This window comes from Oryctolagus cuniculus, chromosome 3 (assembly GCF_051225735.1).
Source record: "Oryctolagus cuniculus isolate XC-2025 breed Fujian yellow rabbit chromosome 3, ASM5122573v1, whole genome shotgun sequence".
In the NCBI taxonomy this organism is placed as follows: domain Eukaryota; kingdom Metazoa; phylum Chordata; class Mammalia; order Lagomorpha; family Leporidae; genus Oryctolagus; species Oryctolagus cuniculus.
This window is the reverse complement of record NC_142869.1, coordinates 169,676,516-169,704,139: the sequence shown is the minus strand read 5'-3', so window position 1 is coordinate 169,704,139 and position 27,624 is coordinate 169,676,516. Positions and strand designations below refer to the sequence as shown.

General features: G+C 42.6%; 1 protein-coding gene across 4 annotated transcripts in view; it reads right to left on the bottom strand.

Moving 5' to 3' along the window:
- The window catches only part of EXOC4 (exocyst complex component 4), an 867,110-nt gene that overhangs the window by 145,053 nt on the left and 694,433 nt on the right, over positions 1–27,624 (bottom strand). For all 4 annotated transcript variants that reach the window (XM_002711996.6, XM_070071324.2, XM_089328633.1 and 1 more), the window contains exon 13: positions 15,746–15,901. In XM_002711996.6, coding sequence (XP_002712042.4) covers positions 15,746–15,901 — 156 coding nt within the window. The remainder of the gene's footprint in view (positions 1–15,745; positions 15,902–27,624) is intronic.

The following is a 27,624-nucleotide window of genomic DNA, read 5'->3' as shown; positions in this document are numbered from 1 at the left end:
CAAGAATTAAAATTAACAAGTACAGAGAAATAAAGAACAGTTAATAGTAGAGAAAAAGTGAAACCAAAAGTTAATTCTTTGAAAAGATTTTAGAAATTGATAAATTTGGGGTTTATAAAGGTGCTGGCAATCAGAGGTTGGTGAACACTGGTCCATGATGAAGGTTTATTGAAACACAGTCACTCTCATTCATTCTTGTATAGTCTACAGATGCATTCACTCCACAACAGAAGGGTTGGGCTATACAGTCCTATACGCATAAAATATTTACTATTTGTCTTTTTTAAACAAAGAGTTGGCCAACTATTGGATTAAATAAGCTGATCAAGAAAAAAGTGAGGAACATGTTACCAATTTTATCATTAAAATAGGAGACATTACTACAGGTTGTACAGACATTAAACTGACAATAAAGGGATACCTTAAGTTACTTTATGTTAGTAACTTTGGCAACCTTAGATTAAATGAACAAATTCCATAAAATATACAAAATACAAAATGAACACAATAATACAAATCTATGTAATCCTATTAAAGAAATTGAAGCCATAATAATAATGAAAACCACTGAATGTCCACAGAGCTTCACTGCAGAAAGCATTTAAGGCAGGAACTAATACAGTGTTACATAAACTCGTACAGAAAACAGAGACTAGAATAAAATGTTGGGTGCTGGTGCTGTGGCACAGCTGGTTAAACTGTTACCCACAGGTCCAGAATCCCATATGGGTGAAATTTTGAGTCCCTGCTGCTCCACTACTGATCCAGCTCCCTGCTAATGACCTGGGAAAGCAGCAGAAGATGGCCCAATTCCTCAGGCCCCTGCTACTCATGTGGGAGACCTGGAAGAAGCTCCTTGCTCTGGCCTGGCCCAGCTCTGCTGTTGCACCATTTGGGGAGTGAACCAGTGCAGAATCTCTCTTCTCTACTTCTCTCTCTGTAACTCTACCTTTCAGATAAATAAAGAAATCTTTAAAAAAAAAAAAAAAAGAATGGAAGCTCTTTAGAAAAAAATAATAAAATGTTGACAAGGATGAAGATTAAAGAGGATTTCGTTGGCCATTTCATAAGATTAGATAGATAGCTGACTTACAACTCAGCAATCCACTTTTATGTAACTTTAAAAGCATAAGACAAAAAGATCTATAAGAATATGAATTGGTTTACAAGGGATCAAAACCAGAAACAACTCAAATGTACATTAACAGGAAATAAAAAAAGAACAAATTATGGTATGTCTATATAATGGAGTGTAAGTCAACAATAAAGTACTGATGTTCACAAGAACATGAGCTGTTAATAAAAAATTCCAGAACAGGTAAAACTAATCTTAGATTTGAAAGGCATCATAAAGTGGTTGTGTCCAGTGGGGAAGCAATTGGAATCTTTCTGGGGATAATGGAAGTGTGCTATATTGGTGGAGGTATAGGTTCCATTGCATCTGAACTTGTCAAAACTCAACTAGCTAACACTTAAGATCTGTGTATTCTGTTGTACACAAATTACATTTCCGTAAAAAATTTAAAGGGGAAAAACATGATGATGAAAATGCACTGAATTTTAAAAAATGCATGAGTACAAGAAAATGAGTGTGCATGGGTGGGGTATGGATATGGAGGACAAGCTGTTTCACACAGGAGAATGACAGCTGATGTTTCAGACAAGGTTTATCATTGGATTCTGAAACTATCAATGAAGATTGTAGAGAACAGGAAAATCATATGGCCTCAGGGTATCACCCCACATTTTATTTATTAACAACAAAAGGAAACTAAAGCAACTATAAACGGGGAAATCCGACAGTTACTACTTGAACCAAATGGTCAAGTTTGGGTTTGCTGTAGTAGTACAGCAAGACTTGTGCAAAGCAATTCAGTAGTAGCAACAAAATATCATGCATGTGGTGGTCTTGCCAGAAACGTTCAACCTGGATACAACCATCTTGTAATGATACAGGTATCCAGGAGACTGTCCTTTGGGATGCATGCTTAAGTGTTTAAAAGCCAAGGGTCATTATGTCCGTAGCTTACTTTTAGAAGATTTGGCAAAAGGCAAGTGTGTGTATACTTTTAGAATGAATAGAATAGGCATGACAGGATATTAACAGTCAGAAAATGATATATATGAATTAATGTGCATATGAGTGAATGCAACCACTATTTTAACTTTTCTATGGTTTTAAAATTTTCCTGATTTTTTAGAGAACAAAAAAGTTTAAATTGAAGGAAAAAATAAGAAGAATGAGCAATTGTGGATTTTTCAAAATCAGTATTCCCCCGTTCCTGCCCAGAATAGTTCCTAGGATAGCAATCTCCAGGGAATCAGTTTCTAGATGGGTCCTTTGACAGTGCCCTTTAAGTTTCTTCACAGTGTAGTGAGGTTCTCGAAATGAAGGTCTTACACGAGGTGTAACACATATGAGGAGGAGCTAATGTACCGAATTAAAAACTTGAACATTATTACTAAAGCGATCAGAGCCTTTGCAAACTGTACTGCTATTCTCATTCCAAATCCAGAGAGATGAGATGTAGAATGACAGTTGGTTATGTTTTGACATGTGGAATTCATGAAGGCATAAATGAGTAGCTTCTCTGTCAGTCTATCTTTCTGTCCTCATGAAAGCATTAGGGGTGGTTTACGTGTTGTGTTCTGATTTGTGAGGAAAGGAAAAAAAATATTATGTGCAACTGAGCCTCTTCTAGAAGAAAAATGGCCAGAGTGACCAAGGCTATGGCAGGAGCAAAGGTCTTAGCCTAAAGCACAAGCACCATCCTGCTAAGGCGTGCAGGCTTCCTGACAGAGACAAGGCGCCATCCCAGTGGAGCCAGGGCAGCCAGCAACACCCCGCAGTTTAAACAGCTCATCTCCAGTTACAGGCCAAGAGTCCAATCACAGGTCAATCACGTGGCTGTGGTAGTCCAAATGCATTACGGCAGTCATTATCTAAAAACTCCCTATTCCTATTTGACTCAGACCTACACAACTTATGAGAAGAAATTCCTTAGAATTTCTCCATAATTATACTCTTAAGTTGCCATTTTTTCTTCCTAGCAGCATCATTTAAATTTAACCTATATTATTAACTATATGGTTTGCACACAGAACAGTTAACTTTTTAAATTAATTTTTAAAGATTTATTTATTTATTTGAAAGGCAGATTTACAGATACAGGAGAAGATAGAGGGGGGGGGAGAGAGAGAGAGAGAGAGAGAGAGAGAGAGCACGCGTGCGCGAGCGCACTTCCATCTGCTGGTTCACTCCACAGAGGCTGCAATAGCTGGGGCTGGACCAAATCCAGGAGCCAAGAACTCCTTCAAGTCTCCCACATGGGTAGCTGGAGCTCAAGCACTTAGGTCATCTTCCACTGTTTTTTCGTGGCGCATTAGCAGGGAGCTGGATTGGAAGTGGAGCAGCCAGGACTCGAACCGGCACTCATATGGAATGCTGGCTTCACAGGTGGTGGCTTAGCTGGCAATGTCACCACACCAGCCCCAAACAACTAATTAACTGATTAATTTCCAATAGTTAATGTGAATTGAAGCTCATTTCTTAGGTAAAAAGTTAATTATTTGTACTCTGTAAGATTTCTTTTATGCTTTCCTTTATCTGACTAAGTAGTATGTGAATCCAGATAAACATTCATTCAAAAAGCACTTATTGAGCAACTATTGTGGGACTCATTCTATAACTGCCTTTCAACACTAAAAATTCTAGAGCAATGATGGTGGTGAAGCATTCTGGTCATTAATCCTATACATTTAATATTAGACTTGAATCCTGATTTGATTTAGAAACTCGCTGGATTCAAAAGCTATAGACGGGCAGCACCTGCTTTTAATATTTTCCTGGACACAGCATCTCAAAACAGTAAATCAGTAAAGAACTGGCAAAATTTTATTACAGAACAGCTTTACAACTGAAGGCTGTGTTTCTGAGGTGTTCATAAATGATGAATGCTTGCAAAAACATCCCATAAATATAAACATAATGAAGTTGGCTAAAAATAATAACATTATATTCAAAACTTGATGTATGGGCAGAACACGCTAGGCAGTTTTTCCACCAGGCGCTCCAACCTAATCTCAAGCATAAATACCTGACCCAAGTCCCAGTTTTGCTGGTCCTTAATTAGGACCCAACATGATAGCTACAATACAAATGTACAGGCACCTACAGACTCACGCACACACATCCTTTACAAAACAGCCCCTAAGTTCTAGCCTTGATGGTTGATGCTCACAGATGAGGAGACACAGGTGCTGAGGGGCTGGGGGCTCACAGGACATCAGTCCCAGGGCAGGGCAGGAACCTGCGCTCTGACTCCGAGCTTCCTCCATGATCAGAGTCGCCCTGTTTTTGGTCCCATGCAAGTAAGCACTCTGACATCTCGCTGGGTGAAGACAGCAGGAAAAGCCACGACGCCTGATCCTGGCATGAGTCGGCAGAAACCATGGGCAAGCACGGGAGCACTTCGAGGTCCGAGGGACAGACTCAGCTTGGAATAAAGCCCTCTGCGGCTGTGGGACGAGCGCTCCTTTGCCTTTAGCTAAGCTCCCCTCCCCCATCCTCCCCAGCCCCCCCCCCCCCCCCCCCCCCGCCAAGAGACCGGCCTCGAAGCTTCTCCAGAGACGTCGTCCTACAACACTGGTCACAAACCATCAGGCACCAGACTTCTCGCTGAGTGCTGGGACTCCACAGCTATGCCGTGTTTCTGTGGGTTATGTATTCAAACAGGTGTGCAATAGTTTACCACCAGGAATATCTCTTACACTTCAAACCAGACCACCTGCTTATAGGATTAAAATGACCAATAACCACTTCTTACAGGTAGCACATAATATACTGTGGCTTTTCAATGACCAAGAATGCTTTCTGGTGTACAGGTTATAATGTACACAGCATCGAACGCCTTCTTTCCAGTGTTCCAGCTTACTCCCGCTGGCATACGAGTTCCTTTTGGAGAAGTTACATTTCTTCAGAGCAGAGACAACACACACTCGCTCTCCAGCCAGGACAACTGCTTCTTCAGGGTAGCGCTCCTGGAACAGCAAGGTGGGGAACGGAGGTCTTGGAGGAGGACCCAGAAACTACTGGGGCTTGGGTGGCAAACTGGGACACTCGAGACACCAGCAGGTGCTTTGAGTAAACCTGGCAGAAAAGTGAAGGTGGCTTGGGAGAAAAGATTTTTTCCTAAGGGGTAACAATGTCAGGATGAATGTATCTTTTTGAGGATTAGTGAGCCGGTAGTAACCAGTAATAGAGTTGGCAGATGTGGGGAACATTTTAAATCAAAATCTTAAACTAAAGTAAGAATGATCCACGGCTACATCACACACACTGGTGCACACTGACCCGTCCTGCCCCCTCCTGCCCCACACGCCCCAGCCCCAGTGTTGTGCCCCAGAAACAACCACAAACAACTTCTTAAACAAGTGCTAGTTCTGAATTTCCCAGTGATTACACGCATCTCCGTGCATGCTCTGTCGAAACAACTACTTGTCGATGTATTAACTGTGGACATTTTAATTCTGACACTGGCTGGCTGGCTGGGAGAGGACAACTTGCGCACGGCCCTCCTCTGCCTCCCTACATCCTTCTCCTTCTTCTAATGTAGCTACTTTTAAAGTTAGTTTTTTCTACTGCACTCTTCCTGATACAGAGGTACTTTTAACACTGTGGGAAACGGAGCTCAAAGAGGAGTTCATTTTGGTGGAAAATTTTTTGGAAATTCATGAACATTTTTTTTTAATATTATGCAGGTCCATGAAGAGCTCCCTAGGGAATTTCCACGCGTACCTATCTCTAGCAGTAACACACACCACCTTGTAAATTATCTGCTGAGCCGGCTGCTGCCCCTAGGCCGAGCTCCTAGCTTAGGTATGGAACCGCAGGTCCAGCAAATAGGAACTGTTTCCAGGAGGAGATGTTGGTGGAGTGGAGAGTGGGCGGGTCCAGGAGGTGGAGCCAACATGAGTAGTGGGTGGGCCAAGAAGACGGAATGGGCATGTGCCAAGGACAGAGAGGCACAAGAGAGCCTGCTGGCTTGGGAACCGTAGAAGGGAAAGAAACAGAGGTGTTAGGGACGCCGGTGGTCCTTAGATGTGGCGGAGACCCCCAGGCATGAGCCGAGGATGGGGGAGCAGGCACGGGCCTCCCCAGCAGAGGCTCTGCGGAGTCTTGCTGCTTGCCCTGGGCTGAGCAATGCTCCTCTGGCCCAGCCAGCCAGGCTCCGGCTGAGGCTCCCCATCCCCCACCACGATACTGATCTAAGCTTTGCATCCTCAAGGGCTGAGAGGAAGTCAATCCGAAAGATCACTTTTTTTTTCCCCTTTTATTATGACCCTAAATGAGAGAGTGAGGAATGGAATTCAACGTTTACCTGAGTGAAAAGTACTAAATATCTCCGTGATCCGAAATCAACCGAAAGATCAAATGTAGAAAACATTATGATTTTTAAAGACACTAACAGATAAACTGTCATTCTCAAATGAGCGTTTAGGCAACATGTAGGCAGGATTTTAAGGATTTTTTTCCCCATTTACTGCCAATCTTATGCTAACAAGAGTCATATCATTTTGATATAATAATAAAGTGCCTAATTCAATCATGCACAACATTAATTGATATGTTTGTAGCTGCGTCTCCAGCTAATGGCCTGTCTTTTCTGTCTAACTCTGAGATTTCAGTCTGCTTCTCCCCCACACTTGCCTGGCACCGTCCCACACTTCTCCGTGACCTTCATTTTGTTTAACTGAGGGGGGGGGGTGGATGTAGCTCGGCATCCCCTCCCCTCACACTTCTTTAATATATTCCTGTTTCCTGATTTGTCTCTGCTTTTAGAATTACATTTGTAAAGTCATATTACGTGTCCAGAGAAAGGGAAATAGAAGTCTCTGTCCTAATGAGCATTTTACAATAGCTGAAGTCTTTCTTTATCTCAGCATCGCCCCTCTCACTCGCTCCTTCAAATTTATCTAAAGAGTCTTCAACAGCCGCTGTTGGCTGGAACCTTTTTTTTTTAATTTTTTTTTTTTTTTTTTGACAGGCAGAGTGGACAGTGAGAGAGAGAGACAGAAAGAAAGGTCTTCCTTTTCCGTTGGTTCACCCTCCAATGGCCACTGCGGCTGGCGCATCGCGCTGATCCGAAGGCAGGAGCCAGGTGCTTCTCCTGGTCTCCCGTGGGGTGCAGGGCCCAAGCACCTGGGCCATCCTCCACTGCACTCCCGGGCCACAGCAGAGAGCTGGCCTGGAAGAGGGGCAACCGGGACAGAATCCGGCACCCCGACCAGGACTAGAACCCGGTGTGCCAGCGCCGCAGGCGGAGGATTAGCCTAGTCTGGCTGGAACGTTTTAACAGCTGCTGCCTACGTTATGTTGAGAACCTTTTAACTTGCACACGGAACTTTTCTGAAGGTGCTTTCTGCTCTCTGCTGACTATTTCTACATCTAAGTATGTTTCTAGCACAGCTAGATTTCTGCTTTGCTTCTGTAACAAAACAGAGTAACAGCAGAGCTGAGGGTCGGAACTCAGGACGGGGAGCTCTGCCGGGCAGGAGGTTCCCAGTTCCTAGGTGTGTAGTGCTCAGGGGTGCAGGGGACGCACTGCCTTCGGCTCTGAGGCATCCTCACTTTTGACTGCTCTCGTTGAAAGAGCGGCCGATCTTTCCAGCTTTCAAGTTAATTTTGCTAGCTCACCGTTGATTAGGATCTATGGCGTGCTCCAAAGGTTCCACAGAAGGAAAACCTGCTCTCTGCTTTTCTCCCAACTCTTTTTGCCATCAGGCATTTAACAGAGAATTTAACGCTCAATTAAAACTTTGGCAGGGGCCGGCACCGTGGCGCAGTAGGTTAATCCTCCTCCTGCTGTGCCAGCATCCCATACGGGTACCGGTTCTAGTCTTGGCTGCCCCTCTTCAAATCCAGCTCTTTACTGTGGCCTGGGAAAGCAGTAGAAGATGGTCCAAGTGCTTGGGCCCCTGCACCCACATGGGAGACCCAGAAGAAGCTCCTGGCTTTGGATCAGCGCAGCTCCAGCTGTTGTTGCCATCTGGGGAGTGAACCAATGGACGGAAGACCTCTTTCTGTCTCTCCCTCTCACTGTCTGAAACTCTACCTTTCAAATATATAAAGAAAATGTTTAAAAACAAAAACTTTGGCAGTGGTATGGCCAATCACCTTGATTGCCTGGGAAAATGTTTTGCTATTATTTAATTGTGTCGACAGTATAGATTCATAAAATAAGAGAAAGCAGTCGTAATGAACGTACCACTCACTTGATTCTCCAGGAAATAACTATTCTAAATAGCTCAGTAACTACAAGTGTGACAAGTGTCCTGCACTTTCTCTCCTCTGTGCAGGACTTCCACGGCCTCATCTAGAACCTGTGCAGTCTGCCTGATACAATTTTTATATTTAACCACTCCCCCCCTCCGCCTCGTCCTTTCCCTTGGACCTCAAGTGTTTCTTTTTCCTTTGCTGTGACTGGGACAGCAAATAACTCAGAGGAAAACAAACCCAGCAGTCTTTAAAGCACCTGGTCTCAGCACGTTATCCCACCCCTCTCCTCATCCCCAAGCTATAGCTGTATTTTTCTTTTTAGCAACTTGTTATTGGAAGGGAGAGAACTCACAATAACAAAACACACTGAATACCAATGAAAACAAACAGGATCTAGAGTAAAGATGCCTCTAAGATGAATGTCTGAAACATCAGCAGAAAATGACTCAAATAATATTCAAGATTATCATGACCAACAAAAAGGAAGGAACAACTGAAACATCCAAAAATACGAATTCCTGCTCCTTTCTAGGCTGGCCAATCATAGCACGGTGACTCCGGGAGCTGTGCTCTGTATGTTCAAATCCTAGCTCTGTCTTCAGAGGCTCTGTGAATGTGGGGAGAGCTACTTATTCTCTCTCTACCTCAGTAGGAAATAAGGATAACACCCGAAATCCCCAATGTGGCAGTACGGGTAGGCACTGTGAACTCTTACTGTTGGGACTACACAGTCCACCCACCCAAGACTTAATTCTTTTTCTTTAACATTTATTTATTAACTTATTTGAAAATCAGAACTAGAGAGAGAGAGAGAATCTTCTGTCCACTAGTTCAGTCCCCAAATGGCTGCAATGGGTGGGGCTGGGCCAGACTGAAGCCCGGAGCAAGGAATTTCTTCCAGGTCTCCTGTGTAGGTACAGGGGCCTAAGCACTTGATCCTTCCTCTACTGCTTTCCCAGGTGCAATAGCAAGGAGCTGGAATGGAAGTGGAACAACTGGGACTCGAACCAGTGCCTGTATGGGATGCTGGCACTACCGCCGGCATCTTTACCCATTATGGCACAGTGCTGGGCCCAAGACTTAATCGTTATCATTCACCTTCCTGCCTGCTGCAATGCAAGACTAAGTTGTAGGTTTTCTATATTGTTTGGCTCTTATCACTTGAAAAATCTGGTCCTGACCTGCCAATCACACCTATCCATCTAAGGACTTGCAAATTTGGCCCCAAAGAAACGATTCTTTTAAAAAATTTAAGAGAATCACTGGGGCAGGCTGGGGAGGGGTGGGCAGGGGAGAGACAGACTAGTTCAAACCCCAAATGCCCACAACAGCTAGGGCTGGGCCGGGCTAAAGGCAGGAGTCAAGAACTCAATTGCCACCTCCCATGTGGATCGTAGGGACCCAAATACTTGAGCCATTACCTGCTGCTTTCCAGGATATGCATTAGCAGGAAGCGGGAGTCAGGAGCCAGAGCCAGGACCGGAAGCCGGGAGCTCCAACATGGGATGCCAGCGTTTTAAGCAGCATTTTAACCACTACACCGAAGTCCATCTCCCCATCCAAGAAATGATTCTTATTCTTTGAAATCCAGGGCTTCTGGGTGAAATGGGAACTGTTTTTCTTTTTTTTTTTTAATTTATTTTTGGATAGGCAGAGGGGACAGTGAGAGAGAGAGAGACAGAGAGAAAGGTCTTCCTTTGCCGTTGGTTCACCCTCTAATGGCCGCTGCGGCTGGCGCATGGCACTGATCTGAAGGCAGGAGCCAGGTGCTTCTCCTGGTCTTCCATGGGGTGCAGGGCCCAAGCACTTTGGCCATCCTCCACTGCACTCCCTGGCCACAGCAGAGAGCTGGCCTGGAAGAGGGGCAACTGGGACAGAATCCGGCGCCCCGACCGAGACTAGAACCTGGTGTGCTGGCGCCGTAGGCGGAGGATTAGCCTAGTGAGCCGTGGCGCCGGCCGGGAACTGTTTTTCTAATAACATGACCTCCACAGCTTCCAGAGCACCCTCCCGTCTTTTTCTTTTTACTCCTCCTAATAGCTTGCCCTCTGTTAATCATATCTCCATAAAGCAGGGCTGCCTTTTATCAGCAGCTTGTCATTGATCTCAAAAGGATAAACATATACATACATGTGACAGGTGCAAAGACAATAGGCCAGAAAGCCCGCTTTCAGCTTCTCTGGGAACAAAAGGATATTTGTTATTTTTTCCTCTTAAAGCCCTGGATTGGCCTATTTTTCCCCTGTATTCAGAGTTAACTCTGGGAAAATACATTTTATTTTTTAGTTAAAAAACAAGAAGAGAAAAGGGCCTCGATTGGTAATGAAGGGAACATAACCTTTATTCAGAGCAAAGGGCACTGGATTCTATATTCATCTGCACACAAACAGCCCTCTGGGTTCTAAAAACTAATTACAGGGAGAGAGTGTGACTTCTCAGTGTTTTTGGCTCATGTCTTGTTCTGTGGTACCTTAATATACCTCATCAAGGCTCACTGCCAAGCGCCACAGTGGGATATCAATAAAGACGGAGGCCTTACTTATCTGTTTTTTTTTTTTTTACTTTTACTTTTTAATCATTATAGAGAATGGGACAGGTTAAGAGGAAAGAACCAACCACATATAAAACAAAACAGATCTAAAACATTTTTCTTCTGGTAAAGCAATGTTGTTTTTCCAACCATATCTATGTGCAGAACTTTGGCTAAATCTCTCAGGCACAGGGTTCAGCACAAGAAACCAGTTACTATGATGAAATTTGTGCAAAAATGGAAGATAGGCAAACCTACACGATGATGATCAAAGGCTGAATAGTGATTACTATAAGAGCAGAACTTTTTTGGGGGCGACACCCTGAAATCTAGTGTTTGATCTCAATAGTTATAATCATTCCTAGCATTTCACTGATTTATACAGATCACACTTCATGCAAATTATAACTCAATAAAAAAAAAACTAAGAAATAAGAAATATTTGCATAATTTTTTTCCTTTTAGTTTAAGGTGGTGAGTGACACCATTCAGCAAGCAAATCAAGAGGGAAGACAGCCAGGACCTTAATCCTAGCTATTCTAAAACAGAAGGGGGAGGTAGCATGTGAAAGTTCATCTCTCTGGGTCAGCATTTTGTGCTCTGGAATAGGGTGAGGCACTATCCCCTGTAACTCTAAGCTACTGGAGACAAATAACAACACAGATCGAGGCGACGTCTGCAAGCGCAACATAGAAGTAAGGAGTTACATAACAGTAAACTGAGGAACAGCTCCTACGATGTAACCTGCAATGCTGGGGAGCAGAATTTTCCTCCAGAAAGTTCTTCTAACATAATTCCCAAGGTGATTAGCTGTGGCTAAACGAGGACACTCAGGGAGAAAGAGTGGGAATCTGCTTACCGAGACCTCTTAAGACTTCGGCAGCAGCACATACGACGTTGACAACATGAGAGAAGACGGCCTTGTGGCCTGTCCTCTGTTTGCTTGGGGCTCTAATCAATGGATCTTTCAATCATTCTTTACCTCTCCTGACAGAAAAAACCATGCAGCAATGCTGCACTCTGACAGCCGTGACAATGTGATCTAAATTAAAGGAAGTGTGCAGAACGGGAATAGGAAATAAAAATGCAAGTTTATAATTTATCTCGGATGCTGGGGAAAATAAATTCAACACAATAAAGGCTACAGAGGAAAACATTTCTGTGACTTCAATATGAGCAGAGATTTCTTTAACAGGATACAAAATGTCTTATCTTCAAAACAATAGTCATTTGGGGCTTACTAAGTCTGTTTGGTAAAATGTATTATCAGGAGAGCAAAAGGCAATGTGTAGAGTGGGAGATCTGTCCTCTAACCATCTTTCTATCAAATGATCAACTTATTGTCTATGTATTTATGATCTGATCTACCATCTGTAGATCAGTTGATCAATCTGCTATCTAAAACCTACTGATGATCTATCTATCACAAAGGAGTTACATGTAGGTATATGAAGAATTCCTCTTAAGCAATAGACAACGTACAAACTAATGAAGGTTGGAAAACAGATTTAAACAACTAGGATACAAAAGAGGCCCAGTCCCAGCTATTGCAAATGGAAAATTTCCTTCTTTCCGTCACTCTGCCTTTCAAATGATAAGAATAAAATAATTTTTAAAATAAATCTTTTATTTCTTATTCTTAACAGATCTGACAGGAAATTGTTCATTAAATATTATAAAAGAAACACTAGGTTTAGGGGCTGGCTTTGTGACACAGCAGGTTAAGCCACCGCCTGCAATGCCAGCGTCCCATGTGGGTGCCAGTTCCAAGTCCTGGCTGTTCCACGTCCAGTCCAGCTCCCTGCTAATGCACCAGGGAACGCAATGGAAGATGTCACAAGTACTTGTGCCCCTGCCACCCGCATGGGATACCCAGAAGAAGCTCCTGGCTGCTAGATTCAGCCTGGCCGAGCCTTAGCCGTTGCAACCATTTGGGAAATATCCAGCAGGTGGAAGATGAATTTCTCTCTCTCTCTGTAATTCTGCCTCTCAAATAAATAAATGTTTATAGAAAGCAATATTAGATTTAGTGATTAAGCTTATAGCTAAGTAAACTGAATATAGCAATGCTACAAGGGATGGAAGGGAGCAATTAGAGATACTTTGTTCTGAGGTACTTGCATCACCAGTACTGTGCTGTAGTATTATTTGAAAGTGGGGTTGGATTTGTTGTAAATGCACACTGAAAAGGCAGGGAGTAAAACCAGAAGTGTAATGTAAAGGCTAAGAGAGGAGAGAAAAATCGAATCATACAAAAGATTAATGAAAGAAAGCAGAAAAACACTCTCCATAGAAGGAAAAAAATTACAGTGGACTTCATTAAAATTAGAAATTTCAGTTATGCAAAAGAGACTGAAAAAAATGAAGACAGGCCACAAACTGGGACAAAAATATTTTAAAAATATGTCAGATAAAAGAGTGATATCCAAAATATACAAAGCACTCTGAATATTCAACAAAAGAAAACACAACAATGAAAAAGTGGGCAAGGGGCCGGTGCTGTGGCACAGTGGGTTAACGCCCCGGCCTGAAGTGCCGGCATCCCATACGGGTGCTGGTTTGAGACTCAGCTGCTCAACTTCCAATCCAGCTCTCTGCTGTGGCCTGGGAAAGCAGTGGAGGATGGCCCAAGTGCTTGGGCCCCTGAACCCATGTGGGAGACGCGGAAGAGGCTCCAGGTTCCTGGCTTCAGATCAGCACAGCTCCAGCCAACTGGGGAGTGAACCAGTGGATGGAAGACCTCTCTCTCCTCTCTCTCCCTCTCTGCATAACTCTGACTTTCAAATAAAATAAATAAATCTTTAACAACAACAAAAAAGAGGAGTTACAAAAAAAAAAAAAAGGGGGAAAAAGATCTGAACAGATACCCTAGCAAAGACAGATAGATTGCAAATAAGCATGTGAAAAGAGGCTCCACACCATGCCATTAAGAACTGCAAATTAAAATGATGACTTACTACAATACATCTATTAGAATAACCCAAATCTAAACAGTGACAGCACCAGAGGCTGGTGAAGATATGGAGCAATGGGCGCTCCTTTTCACTACTGATGGGAATGCAAAATGACGCAGCCAGTGTGGAAGACGGCACTTGGCAGTTTTTTGTGACATCAAACCTGCTCCTGCTGTAGGACCCAGTCATCACGTTCATTCCTTGGTGTTCACCCAAATGTGTTGAAAACCGACATTCACGAAAACCTGCACGTGAATACTCCGGCAGCTCTATTCATAATTGTCGACACTTGGAAGCACCAAGATATCCTTCAATAGGTGAAGGAATAAACAAGGTGCAGTGGGATTTGATTCGGAGATAAAAAGAAACGAGCCACAATGCCACGAAAAGAGGGAAAACGAGTCACACATTGACAAGTCAAGAAGTCACTCTGAAAAGGCAACATTCAACATACTCCCAACCACGTGACATTCTAGAAAAGGCAAAACTATGGAAATAGAAAAAAAAATATCATCAGTTGTTACTGGTGCGAAAGGAAAAAGAAAAGGGGTGATCAGGACAAGCCGGGGGGCTGTCAGCACAGAGCAGCTGTTACTCTGCACAGCACCACAGTGGTGGATATATGCTGTGGGCATTTCACACAGGATGCACAAAGAATGAACCCTCACGGGGGGACCCATACTATCTCATCCACTGCAATGAACGCACCACACTAATGAGCAAGATATTTAACGTAGGTAATGGCTGGGGGGAGGTGGCTAAGGGGACGCATGGGAACTCTTTCTACTTCCTGCTCTATTTTCCTATAAACTTCGCTGTTCCCACTAGAATGAAGTCTGTTAATTAAAAAAAGAAGCTATATATGTATGTGTGTGTGTATATATATATACACACATATATATATACAAATTATATATATATATATATATAGAGAGAGAGAGAGAGAGAGAGAGCATACACAGTATTCTCATGTTAATAAACTGACTGGTTTCTCTGAGAGAATGAGAATAACAGGAAGAGTTTAGGTTTAATTATATGTGAACTTTTTTAAGTATCATGATTTTGAGAAAGTTTCAAATGACACAACAGATTTTTATAATAAAATGTTGATAAAAATACAGCACCATAAAGAATGAACACAGTTAATTTTAATAGTAAAGATTTATCTACCATAACAGTCCATATTCTGTTAAATGTCCTCCATTGCTATGACAAATTACAAGTGAAATACTGGCTGGTTCTTCTTTCTTTCTCTTTCGGTCTTTGCTTCTTTACAGTTCTTCCATTTCATTTTTTAGCATTTATTCATTTATTTGGGTAGGTAAGAGACATTAAGAATAAATGTAGCTTTAAGATGACCAAACCTCACTATCACTGTGTTTCTACCTTTTGTAGTTATAAAGTAACAGGGGAAAATGTTTCACTGTGGCAAGCCAGCCATCTAGAAACCAATAGCTTCATCAAATTAGACCACATTTTCATGGCTAAATAACAAAGTTAAATTACACCAGGTAAATGCTGGGTGCTAAAAGTTCAAAGAGAGGCCTTGTTTATGGCCAAAGAAATCAATGCGTCTACAAGCATGGGCAGCAAATGATGTGCTCCAGAAAGTCCACCTAGCAGGTCTATGAACTGAACACATAAGAACAAAGGTAATGTCCTCTGGTGGACAGGAATCTTGCTGTCACATTTGTAGGGTTCAGCCCCTAACTGGGCCAATACAACTTATCTGAATAGATGGACTAACCTCATTTTCCATCAAGAGGGGAGAATGACCGGTGCGTTAAACGATGTTTTGCTGTGATTTGGCAACACTCCCCATGGGCTCAAAGGCAACGTGCATGGGAAATGAGGCGAAGCAGGATGAAAACAGATTTTACCAAGTTCAAAGCACTTCTGCCAGATGTGGAGAACTGGCCAAAGTGTCCTCTCCAAGAGGATTTAGCTGAGTGGGGATTGCCGCTGAGAGAGCAGACCTCCTACCTTACGAAATCTTCCTCCTCTTCTCTCTTCGGCCGCAGCTGTTTGGGCTGGGCCATGTTAATCCAGTTGGGTAGCGATTTCAAGAGTCTGCTGATGTCATCATCCTTTGCCCAAGACGCACTGATGACAAGCTTCTCTTCGGACTGGACAATGCTCCTAAACACAGCCAACAGAAGAGACTCCTTAGCACAACATTAGCTTCTATTTTTTATGAAAAATGAGTATCACACGAATCTCTCTTATTAACACAATCCATTATCTGAATTGAAAACACTGATATCCATTCAGAGGTCACATTACTGGAAAACATCACCTCTAAATTTCATTCTTAGTTTCTTTATTAGTGAGTAATCGTGACAACTGATAATATCAATTATTGCCCCATATCATAGTTAATCCCTTAGCATAAACAAAAGTGAATGGTAAATTTTAGGGCATATCTCAAGAAAATGTTAAATAAATAAAAAGTGGGGTGACCATGTAAAAGAACACTGTTAGAGGAGGGGGTCAGGTACAACAGTTAGGATGCTGCTTGGCAAAAGATACAGGGAAGTGAAGAGGCAACTGCCAGAGTGGCAGAAAATATTTGCAAACTACACAACTGATAAAGGATTAATAACCAGAATCTATACAGAGGTCAAGAAACTCCACAGTAACAAAACAAACAACCCAGATAAGAGATGGGCCAAGGACCTTAACAGACATTTTTCAAAAGAGGAAATCCAAACGGCCAACAGGCACATGAAAAAATGCTCAGGATCTCTAGCCATCAGGGAAATGCAAATCAAAACCACAGTGTTTTACTTCACCCCAGGTAGAGTGGCCCTCATACAGAAATCCACCAACAACAAATGCTGGATAGGATGTGGGGAAAAGGGCACCCTAACCCACTGTTGGTGGGAATGCAAACTGGTAAAGCCACTGTGGAAAACAATATGGAGAGACTTCAAAAATCTGAATACAGACCGACCATATGACCCAGGCATCCCACTCCTGGGAATTTACCCAAGGGAAATGAACTCAGTAAACAAAAGAACTATCTGCACCTCCATGTTTACTGCAGTTCAATTCACAATAGTTAAGACATGGAAGCAATCTAAATGCCTATCAACCAAAGACTGGATAAAGAAATTGTGGGATATGTACACTATGGAATACTACACAGCAGTAAAAAAGGATGAAATCTGATCCTTTGCAACAAAATGAAGCAAGCTGGAAAACCTCATACTTAGTGAAATAACCCAGTCCCAAAGAGACAAATACCATATATTCTCCCTGATTTGGGAGAATAGCATTCCTAAAATGAAAGCTATAGAAGCAAAATTGTCACTTATAGAATCAGTGTCTTCAATAGTTCTTGACCTGACTGTTGAGGAACAGTTCATCATTGTTACTATTAACTGTGTATATCCTCTTTGTTTTGTTTTGTTTGTTTTTTTCTATTTCCTTTCTTTCTCTCTCTTTTCTCTTCTTCATACTATATGCTGAACTCTCTATGTAACATAGAGTTAATCATATGAATTTTAAGGCAATTGGAAAAAGATCCCAGTAAAAAATAAGAGGGGGAACAAGAGATAGAGGAGGCAGTCTATAACTGTAAAACAGTCTAGTTCTGCACACAGTCATACAGACTTATCCTCAGGGTACAGCCTAAGAACTTGTCATGGGGCTCCAAACCCATAAAAATCAGTGATATAAATGCCGTCTTCACTGTTAAAATGATCATATTAAACATTAAAGGCAACATATAGATTGGTCTAAGTTTAAAAGTGATCATATATTTGGTTAAAAAGCCCATGAGAGTTTCTCAGGCATGGAAAGCCAAGACACTGTGGCAAAAAATGGCCTAAATGAAAGATCTCTGTGAGTGAGATCCCAGCGGAAAGAACGGGCCATCAAAGAAGGAGGTATCTTTCTCTGAAGGGAGGAGAGAACTTCCACTTTGACTATGGCCTTGTCTAAATAATGTTGAAGTTTGTGGACTCAAGAGGCTTCCATAGCCTTGGCAGCTCATGACAAGAGCCTCGGGTGATTACTGACATCATAAATAAGAGTGTCAATTGTTAAATCAACAACAGGAGTCACTGTGCACTTGCTCCCCATGTAGGATCTCTGTCCTTAATATGTTGTACTATGAGAATTAATGGTAAAACTAGTACTCAAACAGTACTTTATACTTTGTGTGTCTGTGTGGGTGCAAACTGTTGAAATCTTCGTATAGAGTTGATCTTCTGTATATAAAGATAATTAAAAATGAATCTTAATGAAGAATGGGATAGGAGAGAAAGTGGGAGATTGGATGGTTTGTGGGTGGGAGGGTGGTTATGGGGGAAAAACTGTTACAATCCAAAAGTTGTGCTTTTGAAATTTATGTTTATTAAATAAAAGTTTTCTAAAAAAGGTGATCATATAAATAACATCAAGTACCCAGTAAAAATCATAGAATTTAAAAGGAAGAAAAGTCCAACATGGGAAGCAGTCCACTCAGCAGACTCCTAGAATGACGTTCACTGTAAATAACACTCTGATCTCAGAATCAGCCCTTAAGGCTTCCTGGTTGGGCTGAAAGGCCTGTGAGAGCATTTCAGGCATGGAAAGACAAGACTGTGACAGGATCTCTGTGAGACCTCAGTGGAAAGAAAAGGTCATCAAAGAAGGATATACTCTTGGCTGAAGGGAGGCGAGAACATCCACCTTGCTTATGGCTGTGTCCAATACCGATGGAGTCTGTGGTCACAAAAGGCTTCCATAGCCTTGGCAGCCCATGGCAAGAGCCTTGGATGATCACTGATGTCATAAATAAGAGTGGTAATTATTAAAGGAACAACAGAAGTCACTGTGCACTTGCTCCCCATGTAGGGCTTCTGTCCCTAATGAATTGTAATATGAGAATCGACTGCAAATTTTCTCCCCAAATTGTACTCTGTATGTTGTGTTATGTGTGTGTGGTGGGGTGCAAATTGTTGAAGTCCATGCTTAGCATGAAGTTGGTCTCTGTATATAAATATAAAGTCATACTAAAAATGAACCATAATGAAGATGGAGATGGGAGAGGGAGGTGGGATGGGACCTGGTGGTGGGTATGGGGGAAAGAACCTCTCTCTTTCTTTCTGCCTCTCCTTCTCTCTCTGTGTAACTCTGACTTTCAAATAAGTAAATCTTTAAAACAAAAGGAAAGAAAGGGAGGAAACCCTCCCAAATTTTTTCTATGAAGCCAGCATCACCTTAATTCCTAGACTTGAAAAAGATGTAATGAAGAAAGAGAACTACAGACCAATTTTCCTGATAAACATAGGTACAAAAATCCTCAATAAATGTCTAGCCAATCAAATCCAACAACACATCAGAAAGATCTTCACACAGACTAAGTGGGATTTCTTCCTGGTATGCAGGGATACCTCAACATTCCCAAATCAAGCAAGGTGATTCACCACATTAACAAACTGAAGAACAAAAACCATATGATTATCTCAATAGATGCAGAGAAAGCATTTGATAAAATACAACATCCTTTCATGAGTAAAACTCTAAGCAAATTGGGTATAGAAGGAACCTTCTTCAACACAATCAAGGCAATTTATGACAAATGCACAGCCAGCATTTTATTGAATGGAGAAAAGTTGGAAGCATTCCCACTGAGATCTGGAACCAGACAAGGATGCCTTCTCTCACCACTGCTATTCAATATAGTATTGGAAGTTTTAGCCAGAGCCATTAGGCAAAAAAATAAATCAAAGGCTTACAAATTGGAAAGGAGAATATCAAATTATCCCTATTTGCAGAAGACATGATTCTATATATAGGGGATCCAAAAGACTCTACCAAGAGACTATTGGAACTCATAGTAGAATTTAGTAATGTAGCAAGATATCATATTAATGCACAAAAATCAACAGCTTTTGTATACACAGACAAAACCATGGCAGAGAATGAACTTCTGAGATCAATCCCATTCACAATAGCTACCAAAAAAAAATTCAAATACTTTGCAATAAATTTAACCAAGGGTGTCAAAGATCTCTACAATGAGAATACAAAACATTAAACAAAGAATCAACATCATCAAAATGTCCATTCTTCCAAAACTACTTTACAGATTCAATGTGATACCAATAAAAATACAAAAGGCATTCTTCTCAAATATAGAAAAAATGATGCTGAAATTCATATGGAAACAAAGAAGGCCTCAAACAGCTAAAGAAATATTATACAACAAAAACAAAGCTGAAGGCATCACAATACCAGATTTCAAGACATACTACAGGGCAGTTATAATCAAACCAGCCTGGTTCTGGTACAAAAACAGTTGGATAGACCACTGGAACAGAAAAGAAATGCCAGAAATCAATCCAAGCATCTACAACCAAATTATATTTGACAAAGGAGCTAAAACCAATCCCTGGAGCAAGAACAGTCTCTTCAACAAATGGTGCTGGGAAAACTGGATCTCCACATGCTGACGTATGAAGCAAGACACCTATCTTACGCCTTACACAAAAATCCACTCAATATGGATAAAGACATAAATTTATGACCTGATACCATCAAATTATTAGCAAACGTGGGGAAATCCTGCAAGACATTGGCACATGCAAAGAGTTCTTGGAAAAGACCCCAGAGGCAGTCAAAGCCAAAATTAACAACTGGGATTACATCAAATTGAGAAGTTTCTACACTGCAAAAGAAACACTCAGGAAAGTGAAGAGGCAACTGGCAGAATGGGAAAATTATTTGCAAACTATGCAACTGGTGAAAGATTAATAACCAGAATATATAAAGAGGTCAAGAAACTCCACAACAAAACAAACAACCCACTTAAGAGATGGGCTAAGGACTTTAATAGACATTTTTCAAAAGAGGAAATCCAACTGGCCAATGGACACATGAAAAAATGCTCAGGATCACTAGCCATCAAGGAAATGCAAATCAAAACCACAATGAGGTTTCACTTCACCTCAGAATGGTTTTCATACAGAAATCAACAAACATCAAATGCTGGAGAGGATGTGGGGGAAAAGGTATTCTAATCCACTGTTGGTGGGAATTCAAATTGGTAAAGCCACTGTGGAAGACAGTAAGGAGACCCCTCAGAAATCTGAATATAGACCTGCCACACGACCCAGCCAACCCACTCCTGGGAATTTACCCAAGAGAAAAGAAATCAGTAAACAAAAGAGTTATGTACCCCATATTTATGTCAGCCCAATTTACAACAGTTAAGAGTGGAATCAACCTAAATGCCCATCAACCAAAGACTTGATAAAGAAATTTACTACACAGCAGTAAAAAAAATGAAATCCGGTCGTTTAAAACAAAATGGATGAATCTGGAAAACATCATACTTAGTGAAATAATCCAGTCCCAAAGGGACAAATACCATATGTTCTCTCTGATCTGTGATAACTAATAGAGCACCTAAAAGGAAATCTGTAGAAGTGAAATTGACACTTCGAGAACTAATGACTTGAACAACCCATGTCTCGACTGTTGAGGAACAGTTTTTTTTTTCATACTATTTGCTGAACTCTGGGATTAATCATATTGTATAAAGTCAGTTGAAAGTAGATCTCAGTAAAAAATAAGAGTTGTGGGGGCTGGTGCTGTGGTTTAGCAGATAAAGCCACTGCCTGCAGTGCCGGCATCCCATATGTGTGCCGGTTCGATATTTGGCTGCTCCACTTCCAAATCAGCTCTCTGCTATGGCCTGGGAAAATAGTAGAAGATGGCCCAAGTCCTTGGGCCCCTGCACCTGCCTGGGAGACCTGGAAGCAGCTTCTGGCTCCTGGCTTTGGATTGGCGCAGCTCCAGCCATTGTGGCCATTTGGGGAGTGAACCAGCAGATGGAAGACTTCTCTCTCTGCCTCTCCTTCTCTCTCTGTGTATCTCTAACGTTCAAATAATCTTTTAAAAAAATAAGAGTGGGAATGAGAGGGAGGAAGAAATTTGTAACTATAAAGCTGTATAGTTTGGCATACATTCCTACGGACTTACTTTTATTTATTTATTTATTTTTGATGCGCAGAGTTGACAGTGAGAAAGAGAGACAGAGAGAAAGGTCTTCCTTTACCATTGGTTCACCCTCCAATGTCCGCTGAGGCCAGCGCACTGCGACCAGTGCACTGCGCTGATCCGAAGCCAGGAGCCAGGTACTTCTCCTGGTCTCCCATGCGGGTGCAGGGCCCAAGCACTTGGGCCATCCTCCACTGCATTCCCGGGCCACAGCAGAGAGCTGGACTGGAAGATGGGCAACTGGGACAGAATCCGGTGCCCTGACCAAGACTAGAACCTGATGTGCTGGCACCACAGGTGGAGGATTAGCCTATTGAACCGCAGCGCCGGCCCAGATGTACTTTTAAGGGTACAGTTTGAAAACGTGCTATAAGACCCCAAATCCCATTAATCTGGGTGATAAAAATGCCATTTTAAGTGTTAAAGTGATCATACAGATAGGATTAAGTGTCTGGTAATAATAATAGGTAGAATTAAAAAGGAGAGAATGTTCCAACATGGGAAGCAATCCACACAGCAGACTGATAGTATGACATTTGCTGTAAGTAGCACTCTGACCTCAGAATCAGCCCTTATGGCATTCTGGTCTGGCTGCAAACCACAAGAGCACTTCAGGCACGGAAAACCTGAAAGTACTATAGGGACCAACATGCCCTGGTGCTCTTAAACTAAGCTGGAATCAACCACAGAACCACCAGTGATTCCTAGAAATCTAACTCATTGTAAGTAAAACTGTCCAACAGTAACTGCAGTTAGATACACAAAAAATCAGCCTACAGAACTTTCTACCCTCCAACCTGGAAGGACTCTCTGGTTACTTTTGGCTTTCATTACCGCCTTGTACCTTCTGTGCAGTATTAACAGGTTAACCCAACAGCCCAGCTTCTACGACCTTAACCTTGCATGGTTCGGTGCAATCCTGTAGAACGGTACCACCTCAGATTCATCACATCCCACTGCACGTGGACTTCAAGGCTCTATGCCGGTTTTTTTTTTTTTTTTTGGTAACATGTCTCTGATGAAGTCCCTCTCCCCATTTCCTTTAGTGGCTATTTTTAAAAACTATTTGCTGTGTGCCTGTTCATTGTTTATCCTCCCCAGCGTCCGTCTCTGACAGGGAAAGGAAGGGACCTGATCACATCCCTTCGACGTTCTGCCTCCCACCTTCAGCAGATGTCTGTCCAAGTGTATTTTATCCTCATTCGTTCCTAGTAGCTGTCCACGTAGGCTCCCCCATTCATCCTCATTTTCCCCTGTGTTTTTGTCTCTCTCTGGAATATATTCCCCTACTCCATTACTTTTTTTCTAAATGAACACATGTGATTCTCTGAAGTCTAGCAACCCTCTCTAACAAGCTCCTTTCTCTCCTTCAAAGACACTCAGCACATGCATGGCCTACATACATACATGACTTGGTTTTCTCACCTCTCATTCACTTGGACCATTCATGACACTTTCTCTCCAAGGTCTAAATCTATGAATTAACCTGTCTACTGATTTTTTTAAAAGTTTTCAATTATTCTATCTTCGATTTCTCAGCTTTCTATTTGCTTCTTTTACAAGCCTAATGGCCTTCTTATCTCCAGAATGTCCTGTTCTTAGATGATGGATTCTGTTCCTTCGTTTCTCTCTGAACATTTCATAAAATGATGATTTGCTAAAGATTTATATACATATTTAGAAGAGTCACAGAGAAAGGGTGGGAGAGGGAGAAAAAGAAAGAGAGGGAGAGGGAGAGGGAGGGAGAGGGAGGGAGGGAGGGAGGGAAAGGGAGGGGGAGGGGGAGGGGGAGGGGGAGGGGGAGAGAGAGAGAGAGAGAGAGAGAGAGAGAGAGAGAGAAAGGGAGACTGTCCATCTGCTGGGTCACTCCCCATATAACCATATGACTTGGCCAAGGATGGGCTCACTGAGGCCTGAAGCCAGGAGCCAAGAGCTTCATCCAGAACTCACACCTGGGTGAAGCCTGCTGCTGCTTTCCCAGGCCATTAGCAAGCAGCTGGATTGCAACTGGCGCCAATTTGGGATGCCAACATTGCAGATGGTGGTTTTACCTGCTATGCCACAACACTGGCCCCATCAATGATTTTAAAGTTCCTTTTATATGGTTTTACATCCTTGGGTAGTTTTTTGGATAAGGAGTGTAATGTTTGCTGTATTTCCCCTCTTTCCTAATGCCGGTAGGTTTCCTTGTATGGTCTGCTATTTTGTGAGACTTGTCCTCTGCCCTGAGTTTTGGATAGGTCACTGTTAAGTAGCTTCCATTTGTCTCTTCTGGATCCTATAGGTTCCACTGGTCCCAAATAAGCATTATTTCTTTTTAGCCTAAAAACTCTTCTTTCTACCCGGGTAATACAAACTGAGGTTCTCACTTACATGCATCAAATGTGTGCAATTCTGATTACTTCTTTTAAAGGGAGACTTTTCTACTACAGATTGGCAGCTCATTCTTAAGGTCAAAGTTTTCCACTCATGGATAGCATGGTTCCTCACCTATCTTCCATGCAGGTAAAACTCCCTTCTTGTCCTGTAGGTGTTAAAATGCCAGCCCCTACCTGTGGTCCCCATAGCCTTGTAGGCAGCTTAACTCCAACATTTGCTTGCTTCTATTACTTTTATATTTATTATTGTTATTTTATTTATTTGAAAGGCAGAGAGAGGGAGAGAGAGAAAGATGGAGAGGGAGGGGACGGTGCTGTGGCACAGAGGGTTAAGAGGCCACTGACTAACGCCAGCATCAGAATATGAGCACCAATTCAAGTCCAGGTGGAAGATCTCTCTCTCTTGAACTCTGCCTATAAATACATAAAGAAATCTTTTGAGAGAGAGAGGGAGCTCTCATCCACTATGTCACTCCCCAACTGCCAACAAAGGCCAGAATTAAGTGGGGCTGAAGCCAGGAACTGGGAACTCAATCAGGCCTCCCATGCAGGCGGCAGAGAGCCAACCACTTGAGCCATTCATTCCTGCTTCCTGGGGTCTATGTTAGTAGGGAGCTAAGTTAGGAGCTGGAGGTGGGACTGGACCCCAAGGGCCTGAAGTGGAAGGTGGGGAATAGTAACCGCTCGGCTAAATGCCTGCTCTTCCATTGCTTTTGATTCTTCTTTATGACATGGCATCTGGAGAATTCTCTTTAAATCTTTGGAGTTTGGTTGCATATTTTAAATACTTTTAAAGTTATAAAATGTTTCCAGATTTTTATATGTTAGGAGTAAGGGAAAGGACTTCCTAAATCTAGTCTTGCTATATTTTTGACAGGTGGTCAAAACTCAGCTTTAGGGGCTGGTACTGCAGCAGAGTAGGTTAAGCCTCCACCTGTAGCACCAGCATCCCATATGGGCACTGGTTCATGTCCCAGCTGCTCACTTCTGATCCAGCTCTCTGCTAATGGCCTGGGAAAGCAGTGGAAGATGGCCCAGGTCCTTGGGCTCCTATGCCTACATGGGGAACCTGGACAAAGCTCCTAGCTCCTGGCTTCAGACTGGTCCAGTTCTGGCCATCTTGGCCATTTAGGGAGTGAACCAGCAGATGGAAGACCTCTCTCTGTCTCTCCCTCTCTCGGTCTGTAACTCTACCTCTCAAATGAATAAATAAAATCTAAAAAAATGTAGTTATTTATCTGAGAGACAGAGAGGGTAAGACAGAGAGCTCCCATCACACTGGCTCACTCCCCACTTGCACAACAGCCGGGAGCCGGGGGTGGTACAGCTGGGAGCTGGGAACTCAACCCAGGTCTCCCAAGTTGAGCGACAGGAACCCAGTGACTTGGGCCATCACTGCTGCTCTGCAGGCTCAGCACCAACAGCAAGCTGGAACCGGAAGCCAGCGCTGGGGCTCAGATCCAGGAACCCAGAGATGTGCTCGTCTTAACCGACAGCTTATCATCGAGGCCAAATACCCACCCCTCTCCACATGCTAAACGTTGTGTTCCATGGGATTCTGCATTGCTCCCTTGGACAATTATTTGTTGTGGTTCTTGGTTTTTTAAATTTTATTTAAGTTACGCAAGTTTCTTTCTTCATACTATTTGTTGAACTCTTTTACTTAGTGTAGGGTTAACTTTACAATCATTAAGTAAACTGAAAAGAGATCTCTGGGAAGTCTTGTCTTCCCACCAGATTCTACTCACCTAAGTATCTCCAGGGCGGCTTTGTCTTCTAAGTCCGAGTCTGTAATTCAAAAGGCTTCGAAGAACTCAACTTGAACTCTACCAGCATTTCAAGCCAAAAATAATCGTTTATTATCCACCCGTCTCTCTCTCTCCCATCGAATCTCAGTATGCCCTACTGAAGTTACCCCATTCTTCAAGTCAGGAACATGGAGCCATCCCAGTCACCCGTGGTTACAGCCTGACTATTCTACCTCTTTAATAACCTTGCAAATCTGTCATTTCCTGTCCACGATCACTGCCATGAGTCTGTATATAGACTCTCATCAGTTCCCACCGGCACCTGCAACCAGCTTGTAACAGGGCTTCTCGCTTGGAGCTACAAGACCATCAGTGCCACTCACGGCCGGAGCCAGAAGAGCCACTTTTTTCAGCTACAGACACAGTCCGGTTGTTCCCCTTCTTAGAACTCCTCAGTGACCCCCGATTCCATCTAAGACCAAGACCAGCCTTAGCAAGGCTTGGCCATCTACCTCGGCAGCTCCGTCTCTTGCTGATGCTCTCCTTCTTTGTCTCTGCTCACTTCCCTAAGCCAAACCTCTGCTGTGCTGCCTAAACACCCTATTCATAATGAAGGTTCTAACATCAAGTGGGACATGTTGCTTCCTGTTCCTCTGGTATCACTGCCCAAGGAGCATTTTCCTCATCTTCTCTGTTTGCCTCAACTTACCAAATATTGCCTCTGTTCCACCCCCTGCTACAGCTGAGTCCTCCCTTTTGAGATTCGTCACCCTCCTAACAGAGGCTCTCAATTTTGTACATTGGAATCTGTATGGAAGAGCTCTTTAAAACTAGATGCTCAAGCCATACCCAGGACCAAATAAATCAGAATCTTTGGGGGCGGGAGGGAGGACTCAGGCCACAGAGCTTTGGTTTTGCAGGTGATTCAAATGTGCATGCACAGGTGACACCATTGTCTACACAGACCTCGACGTTCACTTGTGCTACTACGTTCCTTACAAGTCAGGATGTGTACTGCATGATGAGTTAGGCAGGGGAAGAACTGAATTCTTATTGGATGTTGTGTCTCCCATGCATACTACAATAGCTCACACTTGGCCCATATGTAAGAACTGACCTAGAGATAATTACAAGCCCTCTCTAGTTTTATGAGCACAAATAACTTAGTAAACTAAAATAATTTTTTTATGTTTTCCCTTTTCTTCTCTGCACTAAATGACTGAGATGTGCCAAAGTCATTTGGCATTTAACCAAACCACAGATCACTCTATCCCTCTCTGAATTCAACACAAATCAGAATTATCAACAATGAATACAGGTGTATCCCCCTTTGAAAAAAAATCTAACAGAAAAAAAGTTCTCACTCAAAATAAATGAACCAAGGAGTGATTACTGATGAGCTTACCCCTTCTACTGCACTTACTCCGAGGTGGCCCATTCTTGGAAAGCCTCCTTAAAACCACTTCGATAGGGAACGTGGGGGTCCCAAGCAGATTCTTAACCTCTTTGTCAAACACCCACCCCTGCATAATCCTCAACAGTGATAATAAATATGCTACTGGCTTCTACAGTTATTCTACTACAGCTGTCCTCATTTTAGAATGTATTCCTTCTTCTTACAAACAACGTTTACTGCAAACGAGTCTCCTGTGTTGCCCTAACAGCAGCTCTACACGTCCTTATTGATTTTCTTGGTTGCATCAAGAGGCAAAGTCAAGTGCCTGCTCTACCCCATCCAGGGTTG